Genomic DNA, 17253 nt, shown 5'->3' on the forward strand with positions numbered 1-17253 from the left:
TGACAGGGAATTTGAGTTATATTTTCTATGCTAGTATGTGTATCTATACCTGTACACGCGGCGTCTTGCCGTCTTTCTGACCGCCTGATAGTGAGGACACAGAACTGCGAGGAGTTGATCTCTTTGTTATGGAGGTCTGTACATCAACCTTCGTCTAAAACACAGGAATAACACATATAAGTTATAACCTCATGACCATTGTATACCTTATCATGTTCAGATAAGGAGAACCATAAGAAAAACACACAATAAGATAGATGTTATATTTTATACCTCCTCTTGGGGATCGATAAGGTCTGTAGCTAGTGCAGTAGTGACTGTTCCAAAGTGGTGGCTCCATATAGATTCTCCTGTCAAACAAAAAATGAGAAAAAATAGCATCCTCACTTACGTATAGTCACGTGTGAATACCACAGAATAATGTACAATTATACACAGCTTCACAGAATGACCCACTTAGTTCTCCGTTAATTGCCAACATTTTCACTTGCGGAACATTTTCCTGATGAGGAACTGTTTGAAGAATGGGATTGATGACACAGCTGTCCACAGTACCGCCTCTCGCTGCCACTCAGACAGACTGAGGCTCTCATTAGGCTGGTCGGGGTATACATGTAGTACACCAAATGTAGAAAACACATAGTGCTCAGGGTCAGCCTGGAATATCAACATATAATGATTAATATGTGAATTAACAATAACAAATCAAAAAGGTACAAGTAACAGACAAGATCACAGATGTAATGCTTATAATATCCACTTACCTTGTTCTTGGCGACGGAGCGTAAGTCATATGGACGATAATGTCGATTTTCCACCTTGTTGAAGTAGATGGACTGTATTTTTCCAATATGGTGAAGCTTGGCGAAGTATTCAACAGCTTCTCTTCCAGTCATATCAATCACTTTCTCCTCCTGGTCTCAACCAAAAAAAAAAAAAAAAAAACATTATGTCTAGTGTCAATGAATTCAATGTATTAATACCATACTGCCAGAAATTTTTAATATTTTCACGATTTTTGCAGGAGCCTGATGTGGTTGAAAAAAAAAATCTTTTCACAAAATGTTAAGTAACTGATCCATTACATGTACTATTTTAGCCATATTGCAAAAAAAATTGATTTGCTAAAATCTGATTTGTCGTTTTAAGTCAAATATGTGAACTTGACTGTAAATTTGATTTTTATTTTCTATACCAGTATGTGTATGCATGCCTGTATGTGCGACGTTTTACCATCTTTCTGACCCTTTGACAGGGAATTTGAGTTATATTTTCTATGCTAGTATGTGTATCTATACCTGTACACGCGGCGTCTTGCCGTCTTTCTGACCGCCTGATAGTGAGGACACAGAACTGCGAGGAGTTGATCTCTTTGTTATGGAGGTCTGTACATCAACCTTCGTCTAAAACACAGGAATAACACATATAAGTTATAACCTCATGACCATTGTATACCTTATCATGTTCAGATAAGGAGAACCATAAGAAAAACACACAATAAGATAGATGTTATATTTTATATACCTCCTCTTGGGGATCGATAAGGTCTGTAGCTAGTGCAGTAGTGACTGTTCCAAAGTGGTGGCTCCATATAGATTCTCCTGTCAAACAAAAAATGAGAAAAAATAGCATCCTCACTTACGTATAGTCACGTGTGAATACCACAGAATAATGTACAATTATACACAGCTTCACAGAATGACCCACTTAGTTCTCCGTTAATGCCAACATTGTCTTTTATTGCAATAAAATTTATAAATGTCTGTATGCTGTAAGACATGTTGGGTCTAGACTTGACAGGACAGGACAGACAACAGTAACAGGTGCCCCCCCCTCACCCACTTTCATGCCAGGGCATAAAATCCCATATTGGTAAATATCATTTTCATTCTGTGACGACTTCGAAATACTTATACTGTACATGCATTAAAGAAAAATATCCAATCCTCTCAAACAGTATAAAACAGTTAGTTAATGAATCTGCATTCTAAATCAATCTGTGTAGTAATTAAATTCTAAAACATACTTGCGGCCATTTCCATGGCAACACCAGCAATAGAGCTCCTCAGATCCCCAATGGTCAGAGGTTTGGCAAACAACATTGGCTCATCTTCCTTCTGTAAGATCACAGTATTCAACATAACTGACATTTTATATAACAAAATATTCAAATATTATTGGTTTTTATGTATATTTTCATATATTTTTAAAAATTAATTTGCAGTATATACAGATTGACTATTAAAGTGACAAAACAATAGAGTAAAGGTTGGTGTAGACTGGTCACCAGTCTCTAGAATATTCTAAAAATCACTTAAGTTTGACTTGATTATTTTTGTCTCTACGACTTGTCTGATTCTAAGTTTCAAACTAGATGGAGATAATCCAGTGAAGAACTCTGAAGAGAAAGTCTTATCAACGACTTCGGATCTGGTGGTCAGTCTAGGGTTGGGTGTTGTTCGGTAGAAAAACTGACTTACTGGCAGAAGACTACAATAAGGGTTCGTGTTTTTTGGTAGAACAATTGACTTACTGGCAGAACACTAGAATATGAGTTTGTGTTTTTTGGTAGAACAATTGACTTACTGGCAGAACACTAGAATATAAGTTTGTGTTTTTGGTAGAACGGTTGACTTACTGGCAGATCACTTGAATATGAGTTTGTGTTTTTTTGGTAGAACAATTGACTTACTGGCAGAACAGTAGAATATGGGTTGGTGTTGTCTGGTAGAAGCATGGCCTGGCGAGGTGTGTGTAGTGACTTCTGGGGTGACACAGAACTCAGTTTAACCACTGGTGCTCCATAGTTGTTAGCTGGTCTGGCTCCATAATGGTTTAGTTTATTCACCTCCTGGAAATAACCACATTATTGTGGAATACAGGAAGGCTCTTCAAAAGGTGTCAGCAAACAAAATACTATTTTCATATTTATTTTCCTTTTATCAACCTCAGGTATAAAAAAATTAAAGAAAAGGATTGAAAAATCAATGCTATATCAACCTAGCTATTTAGTTTTGACTACAAAACAATATATATATTGCTTTGTTTGTCCTACTGACTAGTCATTACAGCAAATAGTTATGAAAAATTTAACACTGTATATGTAATAGTACATGATGGACTTACATGTACTGATATCCAATTACAGAAATACAATCAATGAACCCTGAAGGACAGAATGTGTTACCTTTGGGAAGACCTTTGACAGAGATTCTGATATTTGTAGATCAAACAGTCGCTCCTTGTGTAGTGAAACATGGTGTATCACCCTCTCTATATAGTGGACAATCTGTAAAGAGTAAGGATATATTATCATAGAGCTCGTGAATTAACCAAATTTATACCTGTATTGGTGCTTCTCCAAGGAATCAAACCTGCATGGACACTAATGGAAAAGACAGACTCCAGCTAAGAATAAATTATGATCAAAATCTATCAGGATTTCCTGTACATCATTTATCTGAAATTAGTGTTCATTGTAACTTACTATACACACTGAACTTATTTGGAATTATTTCATTTTTAAAATTTCATAGAAAGAATAGTTTATGAAGATTAGTTTTCCAATATGAAGAGGGTTTCACTGAAAAATTTATTAAAAATTTTTCAGTATGACTTACCTCTGGTTTGATCTCTGGGAAATCCAAGGAATCCTTCAGTGGTTCTAACAAACACAGAATCTCATGGAGGAACACCCATGCAGACCGACTGTAAATAAACAACATTATAAACATTTACATATTTAAACTGATGTGATGTTGAAAGGTCAATAAGAAATCAACCTAACGTTTACTGTTACGCTGGAAAATACTACCAACTATGCAGCAATTTATTCTAAGATAAGAGAAATGTTCAGCAACATTTTTGTGAAATGGTATAACTCACAATAAAACAATTTATTAGTAAATGTTTTACAGTATTATACACCAGTCAGTCAGTTTACAATACCAACCTGTCCTGTTGGAGAGCTGTAATGAAAACTGCTATCAGTTCTTTCTTCAGGATTCTCACATCTTCCTCCAGGTTCTCTCCACTTTTTAATCTACAAATATTAGGAAGGCATCATACATGACTATACCATAATAATTAAAGAAGCTGATTTGGAACTCTGAATAAACGTTTTATAATGTTTTACAGATATTTGATGTTAACCAACATTTTAAACTACAATTTCTGTAGAGTAACATCTTACCTTGAAGGATCTCTTCAACTCATATTGCTACACTGTGATAAGGAGGAGTGGGCAAAGGAGGGGTACAATTTGATCTTACCTTTGGTTGACCTCAAGATTATAACATACCATATCCGAACCAATAAGACCACATTATTGCAAGCCTATACAGTTGTGACAGTTTTGGCCCAGGCAGTTGAAATGAAGCCTTAAAAGAGGAGGGGTGCTTATAAGGACATGGGTGCGTATTGGGTCAAATATGGATTTTGTAATCAGGACAAGTTTGATTGGTTGATTATGCTTAACATTCTATTCACAGCTAAGAAAAGACAACCTCCCTGTGTACATTGGTAGTATATTTAAGCGTTCTTATACTCAAACTGTGAGTGGGAAGAGGAGGTGTAGAGTATGGTCTTACCATCTCCTGGGTCAATAGTGCTGCCCTGTGACAAGAACTGGCATAGGAGGAGAATAGATCTTACCTTTGTCGGACCTCCTGGGCCCACAGTGCTGCCTTGTGGCGGGGAGAGGGGGCAGGTGAAGCATGTGAGGGAGCCACCAGGCTGGTCTGACCATCCTGCAGCTGGGGCAGACTAGAGGTCTGCTCAGGAGACTGATCTAGCTTGGCAGCCATTGTCGGCATTATCACTGGTCAGAAGACATCATGCTACCTGTAAATTAAGTTTCTTAAAAGTCAAAGTAACGAAACAAGCTATTTGCTCACATACCTATGACAATGGTGGAAATAGAAATAAAATCATTGAAAAGAAAAATTATTAACTAAAACACAAACATGGAATGATTCAATGGAACCTCAAATGGACAATGACAAATGGAGGGAACACCAAATACAGTATGATATAGTTTTAATCATTGTCATTGAACCTGAAATTAAATAAATTGTAGTACTGACCTTCTGGTTTATCCTTTTATTACCAGACAAGCAACTTTGAGCGAATACAAAAAATACCGCGGACTTCAAATTATTTAAACAAAATCTATCTGAACAACTGAATCATGTTTCAGCTGTTGTTTACATGCATAACTTATTTATCCGAATTTGTATGGATTAGGTCTATCCGTATCTCATATCATAAAGTCGAATGGAACCGTGCAGTATGAAGAGATATTTATGTTTTAGATGAAAGACATATGAATAGATGAAAGAGATTTTAAAATCCTAGTTGAACAAATGCACTTTTATATATACAAAAAGTAACTTAACGTTATCTGCTTATTTATCATCGAATCAGCAGGTGCGCTGCTGTTTGGCGATACCATTTAACTGGTGACTATAAACTAACACACCACAAAGCATTGAACATGCTTTAAATAAACCTGATCAACTGATGTAAATAACTTACTCTGAATGCGACGACAAAATAAATACCCAATGTCTTATCCAATGCATGAAGTTCTAAAAGTTTGTTGTTGCCATGTCGCCATTTTGAAATCATACCAGGACCGCGGTTAATAACAATTTAATAACTGACACATAAAAATATCTTAGCATCACTTATTTCTGTGTTTTATTAATCTTTATAACATTTATCTTCCATTTGATAATATCTCCTAGGAATAATGATTTTATTTTGATATTTTTTCTACCATCGGTAACCTTCGTCAGTTTCCGTAAACTCGTTTACGAAAAGTGCCGAAGCTTCCCGATTGCCAATGAGATTGCAGCCGAAGCCTCGCTCATACCACAGGGATCTGAGAATTAGTTAAAGGTTATAAAGCCATGGATCCATTAGAGTGCCCTAAGACCATTTTAGACGTTTAAGAGGTCTAGATTAAAAACGATAAAAATCATACTCTACATGGTACTATATATACGAGAAGGATGGAAAGCCCTAGACTCCAAATTTCTAACCCGCCTACATTAATATTAATATTGTACCTTTAGCGGCTATAAAACACATTTCTAATACATCGTCATCATCCTCGATACTCAAGGGGTTCCGATCACTTACGATCTCTACACGTGTAGAGATCGTAAGTGATCGGAACCCCTGGAGTATCGAGGATGCTTCGTCATAAAAACGGTTTCTACCGTTGGAAAGAGCGATAATTTTCCTTTCTAAATCATCCTATACATCTATACAAAGTGCCGTCATTAAGACGATATCAGCCCCATTATGACAAACATCTTGAAGCCATCTAATTAAAAATGCATACTGGTTTCGTGGCTGATATAATATGCATGAGCGAGGCTTCGGCTGCAATCTCGATCGTTGGCCGGCTATAAAAAGTCTCTCTATGGAGTTCACCGTTACTAGACGTTTAAGAGGTCTAGATTAAAAAACGATAAAAATCATACATTGCATGGTATTTACGAGAAGGGTGGAAAGCCTTGACATCAAATATTCACAATTTGTGAACTTACCGTAAAAATTCCCTTCAGAAAGACCTCCATATTATGTTAAAAAAATGTCCGAGGTGCGATAAATACGAGATGGATGGAAAGCCCTAGACTCCAAATTTCTAACCCGCCTACATTAATATTAATATTGTACCTTTAGCGGCTATAAAACACATTTCTAATACATCGTCATCATCCTCGATACTCAAGGGGTTCCGATCACTTACGATCTCTACACGTGTAGAGATCGTAAGTGATCGGAACCCCTGGAGTATCGAGGATGCTTCGTCATAAAAACGGTTACTACCGTTGAAAAGAGCGATAATTTTCCTTTCTAAATCATCCTATACATCTATACAAAGTGCCGTCATTAAGACGATATCAGCCCCATTATGACAAACATCTTGAAGCCATCTAATTAAAAATGCATACTGGTTTCGTGGCTGATATAATATGCATGAGCGAGGCTTCGGCTGCAATCTCGATCGTTGGCCGGCTATAAAAAGTCTTTCTATGGAGTTCACCGTTACTATTCAAACATACACATCTGTGGATCTGGGAATAAGTTACAGATCATATAATCATATGGACCCCCCCAGAGTGCCCTAAGACCATTTTTAGACGTTTAAGAGGTCTAGATTAAAAAACGATAAAATTCATACTCTGCATGGTATATACCAGAAGGGTGGAAAGCCTTGGACATCAAAAAATTCACAATTTGTGGACTTGCCATAAAAATTCCCTTCAGAAAGACCTCCATATTATGTAAAAAAAAAATGCCTCGTAGAGAATTTGATATTTTATGTGGTGCATTTTTATTATCTAGTAGTTTAGTGATATCAAACAAGTACGATAAAATGCAAACAATGTAATATTATAATGGTTTGCATTTAATCATTACTTTTCTCCATTAGCAGTAATATGCACCAATTGTAGCTCTAAAGACGACACCATTTTCTATCTAAAAGCCTTTTGATCTATAATGTTGCAGCTATACACGTACATGCGATATGCATGGGTAGCTTTTACCATTGTCAGATAATAAAGTTAGAAGCTCTAAAAAAATGGCGAAGATCCAAAACCAAGTTGGCCGACAACAAAATGCCAATGTCCGGATTTTTTTAGCTTTTTCTTAGAAAGTATTCATGAGATGTTCACTAATTTCTTATGTAGTTTTTACTTGGGTGCCTATATATATAATTATGCAAAATGCAATATTTGGAACCGATTAAAAACAAGATGGCCGACAGGCAGCCATCTTGGATTTTGACAATTTAGTGTAATTTTGTTATCGCTATTTTATTTACTATTATTTCGATTAATAATTTAGCTGAATATGTCTTTATTCTTTATTACAAACATTAACGCAGTCTCCAGTTTGTGGGCGGGGCTATCAGCAAACTTTTTCGACGTGTATTTTTGCGGGAGCTTCAAAACTTGTCATGTTTTGATTGGTTACTCACATTGTATGTTGTATTCATACGCTACTGTGACAAGTAAATATCATTATGTCGTGAAGTGGTTTTTTTGTGTAGATATTTTTGTATATTTTGTATATGATTTTATCTTGATATTAATCTTATTGACTTGGATTTGTAACACAAATCCTACTTCAAAACTTATTTTACAAGCGGAAATGAGAACTACTTTTTATGTACGTTTTTCCTGTTTTCAGTCGGCAGAGTTGTTTGGCCCGTGTTTACAAGAGAATCCACTAGAGAACCGTGGATAGTGAAAATGGAAATCAAAAGATACCTTATTTTACTGCTCGTTACATCATTATTATTTGTTGCAAAAGCTGAAGAAGACGAGAATGAAGGTATATTATCCACTAAATTGTCATCGTAGAATGACGTTATATTCATTCCTATTGACAGGTCCATTCATCAGTCCATTTGGACCCGATTTTGCCCTGTTGCCGTATCGACACAAAATTAAATATCAAGATACTTACAATTATGCACATACTGTCAATACCTTTAGTGTTCATGTAATGTTACCTGTACACGGTGCGTTTTAAATAATGCTATGTGAGGGTGTATCTTCCATTTGTGAAGTGTCCACGTGTATAGTTACCTATGTCAGATTGAGCCTGCATATCGGTAACAGTTACCTATCATTTGTTCATTTTACTTAGGCTACACATGTTGTCAGATTGTATTCATCTGACGTCTATTTCAGTTCAGTTATTATTGGATAAGATTGGATAGAAAATGTCATCAGATCTGGACCTACATTGCGATATCTGGGATTTTGTTTGAAACATTCTAAAAAGAAACATGCAAGTTACATAGATGCGTAACAAGATTGTCTGAAAATACATGTAGCCTTGGTGATATCACAAAGAATGATATAAAAAAGTGTTGATACCTGATCATCAAAACTGAAGCTTTTATTGACAGATTTGTTTATAATACTAATTTACTGTTTACAGATTCAGAAGATGATGATGGTGTTAAGATGTTGACCAATGACAATTTTGACGATACTATAGCGGCCAATGATAATGTCCTGGTGGAGTTTTATGCACCCTGGTAAATGCTTTACTTCATAACATTTGATAAAGTTCTAAATTCTTGTCATGTCACATGATAACAATTGTCATGTTAACATTTATAAAAAATATAGAAAACATGGAAAAGTGTTTGGCTATCAGAATAAGAAATATGGTCAAAAATTTAATATGCATGTTTCAGGTTACATGACTGAAAAAATATAATGCTTTATTACCACATTTAGAAGTTATTTGTCTTTCAGGCTTTAGGCTGGCTAGAAGTCTTATTTTTATTGCTGTAATTTAACTTTATCTGGATATACTTAAAGCAAGACAACTTGTAAAAATCTTAGCTGAAAACTTCATAAAATATATTTTTGTTTTGATAAATTTTGATAAAATAGCTAGGATTGGTAAAAACTAGGATAGGTAGGGGTTCCCGATACATAATTTTTTTTGCCTAATGAGTTATTTATCAAAGAAACTTCATATTAAACAAGATGTTTAATAAGTCATTGTTCTGTAAGGATTAGTTGGCGACTGAATTGTTTTTTGTGACATGTCTATTACATGTAGGTGTGGACATTGTAAACAACTAGCCCCTGAATATGCTGCTGCGGCCAAGATCCTTTCAGCCAATGATCCACCAGTCCTACTCACTAAGGTCGACGCTACACAGGAGTCGGAGCTAGCAGAGAGGTATTGACTATCTTACTCAAATTCACAAAATTAACATGAGCAGAGAGGTACAGTAAAACATGGTTACATCAAACCTTTAGGGATCTACAAAATTTCTTTGTTTTAAGCAAAGTTCGTTACATACACATTGCATATATTTTATAATAACATTGCTCAGGAATGAAAATTGCTATGTTATAACCACAAATTCATTGTAAATGTGTACGTTATAAACATGTTTTACTGTATAGACTATCTCAATTATTGTCAACTAAATTTCACAACTTGACAGATATATTTGTCTAATTTTGAAACAAGATAAGTTTAAATATGTACAAAAAAACAACAACTGGTATTTAGATAAAATACATGGTGTTTAGTCTATATGGTCTCACTATTATTTGGCAAATTTTTTTGTTTTCAGATATATAGTTAATTTTAAATAGATAAAAGTTATTAACATTTAATAGTATCACTTCTAAGTTTTAAAGGTTTAGAGTGATGACTGATAGAATTTGTATTTTATCATCATAGGTTTGAAGTCTCTGGATATCCAACCCTCAAGTTCTTTAAAGGAGGAGTCTCCAGTGACTATGAGGGACCAAGGACAACCAGTGGTATGTGTAAACAGATAGTCACTCCATGTGTATGGCATTTTACAGAATTTTCATCCTCACCATTGTCTCATATTTATATCTGGATTTTAGAGGTAATACAAATATGCTCAGCTTCATTGCTGGAGTCAGTCAGTCAGGCATATATTTATTATTTTCGAGTATTGGTTATAACAGTGAAAGTGAAAACTGAATAAAGATGGCATAAGGAATTTTTCTCATGAGTTAGATACTAAAGATAGCATGTACATATTAAGTTAACTTCAGACCCACTTTATGTAACTATTTGTTGTAGGTATTGTGAAGTATATGGAGCAGAGGGCCTCCCCAGACTGGAAGCCTCCCCCAGATGCTGTAGTGACAGTCACTACCGACACATTCCAGGAATTCATTGATAGTGCTGATTTAGTACTGCTGGAATTCTATGCTCCTTGGTAAGTGATACCTTGAAAATTCATTTATAATTGTAGGTAAATGAAATTGTACATGTTAGACTTATCCAAAGTTGTTTTTGACAAAGACCCTAGAAATATATAAGTTAATCTTGTTAAGGAACACAATAAGAGGTCTCAACATCAATGCATCAAAAGGATTACTTGAATATAAAAGTTTGCCATTAAGATAACAATTTACAGCAAATATTAATTAAATCATATGACCAGCATATATTCATAGTAAAGCATTATAATGTTGCACACAGATTCTATTACACTTGTACATCATGTAATACATTTCACTATTCAAGGTTACAGAGTTGTGTTTATACTGTTAATAGGTGTGGACATTGCAAAAAGCTGGCCCCAGAATATGAGAAAGCAGCTAAGAGACTGGCAGCCATAGATCCTCCTATCCCTCTAGGAAAGGTGGACGCTACAGTAGAATCCGACCTGGCGAAAAGGTTTGATGTGACTGGGTATCCAACAATGAAGATGTTTAGGAAAGGCAGGGAATCTGATTACAATGGAGAAAGGGATGTCTCAGGTAAATAAAGAATTTTTTTTCACTTGGTAGTCTACATATGTTTTTGCATTTGTTTTACTTTCCGAACTTTTTTCGAAACATGCACTGTACATGTATAACATACAAGTATGCATGTACATGTATTGACTTACACGAAACTAAATTCTTATATGTTATACTTTGTTTTACCTGGAAAATTCTGTTTTGTTTAAAGAAAACAAAACAATTGTACATACTGACTGAGAGAAATAGTTACCAAATGACTTGAAAGACTAATGACAACTAATTAAAGTATAGAAATTGCTGATAAAATGACTCAATATATGTAACAAGATTTATAGCATTTAAGTGAAGTCTCTCCTTATAAACTTAATATGATGAAAAATCTTACCTAATTGTTTATTACATGTACAGCCATGCGTATATATAGGTAACAAAGTTGACATAAGTCTCCTTTTGCGAAGTCAGTCTATCACTACAACTTGAATGAGGAATGCATGAAATTTTCATCAGTGTTTGATTTCTTTTCCACAGGAATCATTAATTATATGATGAAGCAACAGGGTGAGGCTTCCAAACTCAAACACAGTAAAAAGGAGATGGCAAAATACATGTTAGAGGACCAGATAACGACCATAGGCTTCTTTGACAACATTAACGACCCACTTCTCCGAGTTTATATGGATGCAGGTATGTAATGGATATTTTCTGTAACAGTGGATTAACATGAGGGACATTTGTACTTCTGTGGATGCTAGTTGAGGGACAACATTACTGTATATAGAACTTCATACTACTATATGTATGGCTCTGGAATTAAGCCATGTGAATCAGTTATTGAAATAATTCTCATAAAGTCTATGATGTAAATATAGTTAAAAAAAAGATTGGACTATAGCATACGTTTTTCATATAATTAAAACTTTGATATATATATTTACTTTCAGTAATTCTAAATTCTGAAGTCCACAAAATAGCTTTTGATCATATATTATTACCTTGATTTTAATTGTACCTAATACTAAGTTGTAATTCCATATACAGCCAATGATCTACGAGAGGATTTCACATTTGGACATACTGTGTCTAAAGAGATTCAGGATTACTACAAAGTCAATCCAAAGTCTGTTGTTGTGTTCATGCCTGAGAGATTCCACACTAAGTATGAACCCAAATGGCACATTTTCAACATGGTAAATATTCCATCAAACTACTTGTATTCCACTGCTTACCTAATACAGTATTAAGAACATGCATTTTGCAAAATTCTGATGAAATAGTTGAAACTAATTCTCTAAGACACTGCTGGCTTTCAGAAAAAAACATATGGAGATTTACCCCAATTCTGTGAAGACTGTACATTAGTTAGAACCTGTATTGCTTATGTTGACTGTGTTGCCAGGAGGAAGGTACGACCCCAGAAGATGTACAGAAGTTTGTTCAGGATCACAAACATCCATTGGTTGGCCAGTACACTGTAGAACGGGAATCACACTTCAAATCAAGGCGGCCGCTCTGTCTGGTGTTTTACAGTGTGGACTGGAGCTTTGACCACAGAGATGGTATACAACTTTTACATATTATTTTGTATAACCATGTTTATGTAATAGGAATAGGTTCCTAATTGGCTTTTAGTTTATGTATTGGAAAAAAGGCTTTTTGTAAAATGGCTAATAATTCATTTAATAGTCTTTAAATCAGTTTTGTTCAAACTTAGCCAAGTGATATAACATATGAATGTCTATTTTTTCACATACGGTTTTATAGCGTTACTATTGAAACATAACAGAGATTTCTTTGGTCAAAACTTAAATATTGTCCAATTAAGCTTAAAATACGATATAGATATTTTAAAGGATGACAAATACAGTGGTTATAGTTTTCAATACATCAGATGTCATTTGCTTGCCATGGTTTACCAAATAGAACATCAAAATGAACATAAACAGAAATTTGTGTATGGAGCATCGATGAGCATATTTAGTCCTATTTTCAAAAATAATGTGTCACTTGGTTTCTATGGTCTCAAATGAGTGCTAGTTGGGGTAATAGTTAGCCATTAAATTAAAACTCCGAAGTACACCTACATTATATATCATCTTGATTAAATCCTTATTTCTGTAGCGACCCAGTTGTGGAGGAAACGTGTAGCTCAGGTAGCAGCCAGCAACAAGGACATCCTTTTCGCAATAGCAGATGAAGAGGAAAACGATGAGCATATTTAGTCCTATTTTCAAAAATAATGTGTCACTTGGTTTCTATGGTCTCAAATGAGTGCTAGTTGGGGTAATAGTTAGCCATTAAATTAAAACTCCGAAGTACACCTACATTATATATCATCTTGATTAAATCCTTATTTCTGTAGCGACCCAGTTGTGGAGGAAACGTGTAGCTCAGGTAGCAGCCAGCAACAAGGACATCCTTTTCGCAATAGCAGATGAAGAGGAAAACAAACGACTCATTTCTGAGTTCCGTCTGGAAGAATCTGGGGAGGAACTGAACATCGGTTGTTATGATAGCAAGAACCGTCGATTTAAGTTAGATGACATGGATGAGTGGGATGATGAAGATGTAGAGGAGTTCCTTAAAAAGTTCCGTGCAGGTGAGAAGTGGCTGTCTGAAAGCTGATGGAAATATGGCTACAGTAACACCTATCTTGGTGCCCACTTGTTTAATAAGATCATTTAACTGAAGTCCTACATGGCCAATAAAAACCACAATCTGACTTGTGTATAAAGATCAGTTTTACTTTGTCTCTGGTGGTCTTATAGACAGGTTCGATTGAACTCACTTTAAAATATGTAACTGTCATGACTTTAACTGACATTAATTGATATATCAGAATTTAGCAGGAAAGCCATTTACTTTACCAAAGGTTTAGTAAAATGTCATGGTAAGAGGATACAGGTCTGTGTACTGTAGCTTGCAGTGTATTTTTTTTTCATGGAAATTAATATATTTCATGTAATTAATTTTCAGGAAAATTGAAGCAGATCATTAAATCACAGAAAGTACCAAAGAAGCAGACGAGTCCTGTAGTAACAGTGGTGGGAAACTCCTTCAAAGACATCGTCATGGACCCCACAAAGGATGTCCTCATCGAACTGTACGCCCCCTGGTGTGGACACTGTAAATCACTCGCTCCTAAGTATGCTGAGCTTGCCAAGCGTTTCAAGAGCGAAAAGAATCTTGTGATCGCCAAAATGGATGCGACAGCTAATGAAGCCCCAGAGGCATACCGTGTGGGTGGGTTCCCAACCATCTACTGGGCCCCTGCTAACAATAAGGAAAACCCTGTTCAGTATGACCGCCAACGAGAAGTGGATGACTTTGAAAAGTTTATCAAAGAAAAGGCAACAGTTTCATTTGGAAAAAATTTGAAAGAGGAACTTTAACATCTTTATATTGTTTTATATTTTAATCCAAAAGACATTTTTGAAAAACTTTCAAAAGTTTATTTGAAAGAATTCCAAATAAGTTTATCATGACAGCTTTAGTATGAGGAATTATTCTGACATTATTTATTACTGAAAGATAAAGTAAACAAAAAATGGTTTAATGCATTATATTTTGAATATCAATATTTTTATTAGGTTTAGACCGTTGCTTAGGAGGTGTCGGGTTACTTTCCTGTCTAAATATTTAAACCTTTACTGAAAGAGACATCAACATTTACTTTAAAAGTATTCAGGCCATAGTACAGAGTCTGGGAAATACTGTTCTGCTACATTGGATAAGTGTTTATTTTTCCATTAGTGTATGTGTTTGATGATAACTGTTGATATGTGTGATTTGAATGTTGTTAGAAAGACGCACAGGGTGAAAACTGGAGTAAAAGTTCTGCTAACTGTTTGTGAATCTAATGTTGACGTATGTCTCCTGTGTGTAGGGTACAGTGCTTGTGTGTATGTATGTATTCTATGAAGGAGATAATAAGTGTTAAGTGCTCTTTTATACTAATATTTTACATTGTTGGTCATCAGTTGACATGGTATTTGTTTATGGTCACAAATCAGAGATATTTTCCTGTTGTTGCTGGCTGTCCAAGGTACAGGACACTTAATTTATATACACCTTATATAGCATTATAAATCAGGAGAGAATTTGACAGAGGTCAAATGATTATTCCAGACCATGCCCTCTCATTGTGTTTTTAAATATCATTGATCCATCACTAAATCAATTACGGCAATATGTGATATGAAGAAAGGGTCATTTGTTATGGAATTAAAATGAAGTTTTCGTAAAATAAATTTATCTTTATTTGTGTCTGAAATTGAGGTCTAACCCAATTACCAATCCTGACCATTTTTACAGGACAGTACTTATTTTATACCAGCTTTACATACATTCTACAGTATTGTGATCATGTGCTTGTTATACTTACCCCATATCAGGAAACCTCTTCACTGTGAAAACCAATTCCAGTAGATTTTAGAATTATTGAGATTTGTTTGGTATACGGTTTGACTTTTATGAATCATAGTTGCTTATTATTTAATTTATAGGTTTCTCTATTAAGACTATGGAAAAACATTGGAAAGTGTATTTGTGACTATGCACTCTACATGATAATACAATTTAACATATACATGTAAATTTAATTACTTTTTCCAAGGATAAGTCACATTGGTTAGTGCTTTACATCTAGTAAAAAATGAGGAATGTATTAGCGTAATTGTATTAATTCCATTCTGGTAGAGTATGATCTTAATAGTATGCAAAATTGTGTTGAGTTACAATGACATATTTTCAGTTTGAGGTGCTATGCAAGAAAGGAATAAAAGCAGTTTCTAAGAATTATGTTTTGAATTGTTCAATCAATTATCACTGGGTAAAATCAAACTTTAGAGAGGTTGCATTGCTTTATAGAAGTCACTATCAATTTTTGCATTCACAGAATTGAATACGATATATATATATTCATGGAATGATTAACATAACTTAAGCCAAGATGTGCGTCTAAGGTTGAATGATTAACATAACTTAGCAAAGATGTGCGTCTAAGGTCATGGTAATTTGATGAACATGTTTAGCTCATCTGACCCCCTGGAGACAGGAGTGGGACCCAACAGGGGAAATAGAGGTAAATCCTATAAATGGCTACTTGTCCTAAGTTCTGCATGGATTGTAACCAAATTTGGCCACAAACATCCTTAGGGGAAAGGGAACAGAACTTGTATAAATTTTGGCTCTGACCCCCCCTGGAGCAGGAGGGGCGGGACCCAATAGGGGTTTTAGAGATTAATATTCATATTCCTTCAGAAAAGAAACAATGAACCTGTATTCAGAACAAGGACACTATAAATCAATTAAAGTTTGAATCAAAATCCAAAAAAGCCCAGGTGTTAGATCAGTGAGTCTAAAGAATATTTTATAATCGTCTGTTATATTATCAGTCGGCTGAGGAAAGGTCAATGTCATTTAAGCTTTTTATTACTGTAAACCAACTTTCTTTCACATGCAATTTACTTTCGCGATCCATTCACATTAGCGAAATTTCATCTCCACAAATAAGCATTTTCATAATTCATATTGATATGGATTTTCATTCCAATGTTAAACTCGCGAATATTAATCTTCGTGAACTTGTTTTAAAAATGCAAATCCCGAAATTTAGTAGCCGCGAAAGAAAGTTGGTTTACAGTATAACTTTGTTAAAAAGTAAGTTCAAATTTTGTACGTTTCATTTCAACAAGTTTGGTTTGTTGAGCATAATTGACACAAAGTCATTAAAAAATGTCTTGTTTACCTTTCATGAAGCTCAAGGTAATTCATTTTAACAAACTTAATTCATCCTTTCATCCCAACATGTTACAGGACCTGGTGTAATTTCATATCTCTGGGGTTCTTGGTTTTTGAGAAGTCGTTTAAAGGAAGAAGAGATCACAGAGGGATCTTGGTGCCCACCAAAGAATGATCTATGTCTGGCAATTGAAAGAGGAATCATTTCTCTGCTTTTCAAACTTTGACT

At 34.9% G+C, this 17253-nt stretch overlaps 3 protein-coding genes across 10 annotated transcripts in view; 1 reads left to right on the forward strand and 2 right to left on the reverse strand.

Annotated features, from left to right (window-relative positions):
- The window catches only part of LOC138314648 (dynein heavy chain domain-containing protein 1-like), a 62701-nt gene extending 62404 nt beyond the window's left edge, over positions 1 to 297 (reverse strand). For all 8 annotated transcript variants that reach the window (XM_069255099.1, XM_069255096.1, XM_069255093.1 and 5 more), the window contains exons 1-2: positions 274 to 297; positions 50 to 154 (exon numbers count right to left, since the gene is read on the reverse strand). The gene's annotated coding sequence lies outside the window, so the exon portion shown is untranslated. The remainder of the gene's footprint in view (positions 1 to 49; positions 155 to 273) is intronic.
- LOC138316471 (dynein heavy chain domain-containing protein 1-like) lies at positions 44 to 5632 on the reverse strand. The gene is made up of 13 exons (XM_069258165.1): positions 5536 to 5632; positions 4654 to 4842; positions 3953 to 4042; positions 3621 to 3708; positions 3188 to 3289; positions 2693 to 2851; positions 2027 to 2117; positions 1525 to 1601; positions 1299 to 1403; positions 765 to 914; positions 492 to 657; positions 274 to 350; positions 44 to 154 (listed from the first exon to the last, which is right to left on the reverse strand). Exons 2-13 carry the CDS (start codon positions 4812 to 4814, stop codon positions 44 to 46), a joined length of 1377 nt encoding a protein of 458 aa, XP_069114266.1. The 5' UTR covers positions 4815 to 4842; positions 5536 to 5632.
- A 2579-nt stretch (positions 5633 to 8211) lies between these two features.
- LOC138314651 (protein disulfide-isomerase A4-like) lies at positions 8212 to 16079 on the forward strand. Its single transcript, XM_069255103.1, has 11 exons — positions 8212 to 8352; positions 8968 to 9067; positions 9604 to 9726; positions 10240 to 10322; positions 10615 to 10753; positions 11095 to 11300; positions 11814 to 11969; positions 12324 to 12472; positions 12682 to 12841; positions 13645 to 13881; positions 14259 to 16079. The coding sequence occupies exons 1-11, from the start codon at positions 8271 to 8273 to the stop codon at positions 14672 to 14674; spliced, it is 1851 nt and encodes a 616-aa protein (XP_069111204.1). The 5' UTR covers positions 8212 to 8270; the 3' UTR covers positions 14675 to 16079.
- The last annotated feature ends 1174 nt before the right edge of the window (positions 16080 to 17253 follow it).

This window comes from Argopecten irradians, chromosome 2, assembly GCF_041381155.1.
Source record: "Argopecten irradians isolate NY chromosome 2, Ai_NY, whole genome shotgun sequence".
In the NCBI taxonomy this organism is placed as follows: domain Eukaryota; kingdom Metazoa; phylum Mollusca; class Bivalvia; order Pectinida; family Pectinidae; genus Argopecten; species Argopecten irradians.